At 37.2% G+C, this 4,192-nt stretch overlaps 1 protein-coding gene across 1 annotated transcript in view; it reads left to right on the top strand.

The window, feature by feature from the left end:
- Window positions 1-636: 636 nt before the first annotated feature.
- LMNTD1 (lamin tail domain containing 1) overlaps window positions 637-4,192 on the top strand; it is a 158,375-nt gene continuing 154,819 nt past the window's right edge. The window contains exons 1-3 of the mRNA XM_023738099.1: window positions 637-972; window positions 1,563-1,658; window positions 3,764-4,002. Of these exons, the coding sequence (XP_023593867.1) occupies window positions 833-972; window positions 1,563-1,658; window positions 3,764-4,002 (475 nt within the window). The 5' untranslated portion in view covers window positions 637-832. The remainder of the gene's footprint in view (window positions 973-1,562; window positions 1,659-3,763; window positions 4,003-4,192) is intronic.

The raw sequence follows: 4,192 nt of genomic DNA, 5'->3' as shown, positions 1-4,192 counted from the left end.
GTAGAATCATGTACTTTCATATCTGTTAGCTTTAGTCTCATACCACCATCATCAACAAGCATTAGGGTTTGGTCTTTTGTACGAAGAAGAGACTGAATTATGGAGATGTTAAGTGGTTTCTTCTAAATTACACTACTGGCAGAAGTAGCAGAAGAAGTTACGTCTCCTGGCTTTGATTTCACCGTTTCCACCAATAGGTTTCTTTTTTGTCTTAAATATCTGTAAGTCTAATATTTCTGCCACCAAGCTATTTCTCTGCGTTCAAAGAGCATTCATGAAAGAAGGAAGGAAAGAAAGAGAGAAATAATGACAGCTGTGATGAACTCCCCCAGCAGTGACATACTACCCTTGGCCCTCAGAAATCCAAAATCCGGTATCAAACATTTTGGTGACAAAGCCTGTCTGGTGGGAGACTTGGCTCTCCTAAAAAGAAATTACATTCTTTACTGTCAGAAAACTGCAAAACAGGTGCAGCATCAACATAGTAACTGTTCAGAGACTGGAACTTTGTAACTATGGAGACATTACCTCATAGCATTCTAACAGGAAGTGTTGCCCAGATGAGAAAGTTGTGGTCATAACAGCTTCTCTGGGTTACCACGCTGCCTCTTGAACTGCCTGCAGTGAATGCCACACACCTTCATTTTGGTTCATCTAACATCCTTAGCCAATATCAAGAACCATGTCAGTACTTCCATAGTCAACATTAGAATCTGGCACCAGCTTGGTAAAGGAATCACTAAATCTGGCAGGTGGCTGAAGGTAGTCGATTAACAGGTAAGGTCACTTTAAAATCTACCTTGAACCTTAGCTATATTCACTATCTAATGCCATGATTTACTTTCCTGGGAAAGAAAGGAGTCTTCTAGTCAAGATGAAAGAGAGACAAGCCGTTAAGAAAACTTCGGCAACCCAACACAGTGAAGTTCCTGAGCAGGAAGATAAAATGGAGAAACAAACCCGGTACGGATGGCAGAAATAAGAAGGTCTGAGTTTTAGAGAGAAAATGATGGCGTATTTGACCTGTTTTGCTTTGAAGCATCTTATGGAGTGGTTAAAATCAATTCCAAAATTTTTTTAAATAATGAACTATTTCTTCAGCACTGTTTTATAAGCTCCCAGTCCCTTTTATAAGATCCCAGTGAACAAAATTCACCAAGACAGACCTCCATCATATCAGACCTGGTAGAGATTTCAAATCTCACATCTAACGTGTTAAGGCACCTTGCAGACAATTTCTTTAGAACTACTTTACTAACCTTGGGAGAGAAAGTTACTAGAGAACTTTGGTTTTGGAAACGTCTGTGAGGATGTTAAAAAAAAAAGACAAGTCACTGTTGTTAATACTAATGTAAATCATTCAATCAACTAAAGCATTAGCATTGGTTTTTCCAGTATTTTCGAAAAAGTGACTTCTAGTATTGAGTATGCGTAATTTTAAAGCTATTGTTACTTTTGGACCTAGATATTTTGTGGTTACTTTTCAGTCTAAGTCCATCCTATAGTATTTGATCTCAGAAGTCATCTCAGAAAAATGATTATTGTCAGTATTACCAATGTAGCATCTCCCAGTATAACACTGAAATGTTGGAATTGAGCTTTTATGACTGTACCTGGTTTAGTACTAATCAGTTACAAAGGGACCAAACTACCAAGAAGTTTGGAAAATCCCTATGCTAAAGGAAATGCTAACTAAGCACTAGGAAAAATCTCTCGTCTTCCCAAAGGAGTCTATTAGTTAAACAAGAGTAAGGTTCAAATTCTGGGCTGCATCAGGCAAGTCTGTTCCTGAAATGTTTCAACTCCTCCAAAGGTGTGTGCAGTCACCAGAAATTCTTATTCAACTGCAAAAAAAAGAATATCCTATAGGAGCCTTGGTGGCACAGTGGCTAAGAGCTTGGCTGCTAACCAAGGTCAACAGTTGGAGTCCACCAGCCCTGTGGGGCAGTGGAAACTCTATGGGGCAGTTCTACTCTGTCCTACAGTGTCGCTATGAGGTGGAATTGACTCATTGGCAACAGGTATAGCCCTGGGCCAGACTTCTTTGCTCACAACATTTGTGAAGGCTTATGGGGAATTTTTTGTGGAGTTAAATTTATCTGGAAACACTCTTGTTTTACCACAGAAAGGAAAAATGGGGCTTGTAAAATGAACATGCTGAAAAAATATAGTGTGTTTATCTGTAATGAAACCCAGATGTGAGGAACTTTGAAAGAGAAAAGCACTTTTCCTGCTTGCTGTCTGTCACCAGTGTCAGAGAGAAGTCATGTCATACGATCCTGTTTCAGGTTGGACAGGGCTGAAACCTTTGTGATTTGACAATCTGCCTCTCTAGTCTCCTTCTCACTACCACCGCAGTCATACTCAAGAGTGTGTCTTCATAAGTTAGGGCTTTCCTGACAAATATGAGTGCTTCCGGTGTGAGAAGAATGGTAAATGCTTGTACTCTTTGGTTAGGGCGTTTCAGGGAAATGCTTTAACATAGGTCTTAAGTAGCAAGCTTAATAAGCGCTGCGTTAGCAGTAATGAAATTTTCAAAGCCCGTGCCATTGAATTCTATGGAAAAAAAAAATTGCCTGAGATAGTGTCAAGTACGAAGGTCTCCAGATAAAAGAATTCTGATGGAGGAACTTCCAAACTGTAGAACAAAATGATTGTGAATACTTCTTGTAAAGCAAAGAGATCGAAACAGAGACAATTAACGGAAGCAAAATACTTAGCTCCTGACTTAGAGTGCATAGATATGACCTCTATAAAGGAGGTGGTTGAGCTAGCCATTTGTCCATTTTTTCAAAGAGCTAAACACGATTCAAACATTGAAAATAAACACACATGCACACAATACACGTACATGCATACATCCGCGTGTGTGCGCATGCGCGTGCGCACACAGGAATTTCTGCAATCACTGGGAAGAGCCTCATGTGACCCACCATAAAATGAGTTGTCTAAGTCTTTTCGCTCACGGACCATGCCATGAGCATACTGTTTAACTTGTAAAACAACTGCACACTAGTTTACAGACATTGTTCAAATCATTGTGCACTAGTTAGCAAAGATTTTTACATTTATTTAAAAAAAAAAAGGAAAATCTTGGATTATGGTAAGATTCACTTTAAAAATAGTACCTGGAAACTAAGTCTTTCTTCTCCTTCCTACCTGCCATTCCCTTCAACATACACACATACCCATAGGTATACACATGTGTACTGTATTTATAGATGTTAACTTGCAGAGGTCATTTAAAAGCAGACATTAGAATCTATTAATATAGCACGAATTGAAGAAAAAAAGGTATACTAAAGAATGATATATTGAATGTGAATTAAATTATGTTTGTGTATTAATGAAAAGGGGAAGTATGATAAAATGAAAAAGTGGGATATAAAATAGTTTGTAGGATCTTAATTTTTAGTAGAAAATGTATGGAAAAGCCTGGGAGGAAATAGTGGAAATCTCAGGTTGGTTGCATTATAGTGATTTTTATTCTCTTCTTTCTACTTTACACATTTTCAAAAGCACCTACATAAGAATTTATTGCTTTTTAAATAGAAAAAGAGAAAATAAAAGAATGTAATAAATTGACACTAAAGTGTTTTAATTAATTTATTAAAATTAGAAATATGTTATTGTGCCTGTGTTAGATGTATAATACCTTTGAAAAGCAGAACCCTAAGTAATACTGATACCAGTGCTTCTTGTTTTCAGAGTCTATTCAACTTGACTTTCTTACTTTGTTTATTATAATATTTTTTGTACACAGAACAGAAGACAAACAGGAAGCTTCCTCATCAATGACACAGCGATCTTTCGTCCATTTTTTTCCAACACGGTTATCTTCAGATGCCACAACATTGCCATTTTCACGGTCTTTATCCCATGAAATGCCTCTCAGTTGCTATGTATCTAGCTCTCAGATCAGCGGATTAACTGCATCAACAAGTGAAGCAAGGTCTTCTAAATCTAGTCCAATGAACCATCCCAAAACAGAAAACAGCTTGGGTAAACAAAACATCTACTAAATATTTTTAGACTATTTTTATTTATTTATTTATTTATTTTATTGTACTTCAGGTGAAGGCTTACAAAACAAATAGTTTCTCATGAAACAGAAGTACACACGTTGTTTTATGACATTGGTTAACAACCCCACAACATATCAACCCTCTCACTTCTCAAACTTTTTTTTTTT

Source organism: Trichechus manatus, unplaced genomic scaffold, assembly GCF_000243295.1.
Source record: "Trichechus manatus latirostris isolate Lorelei unplaced genomic scaffold, TriManLat1.0 scaffold00112, whole genome shotgun sequence".
Taxonomy (NCBI): Eukaryota; Metazoa; Chordata; class Mammalia; order Sirenia; family Trichechidae; genus Trichechus; species Trichechus manatus.
This window is presented reverse-complemented; position numbering and strand designations above follow the sequence as displayed.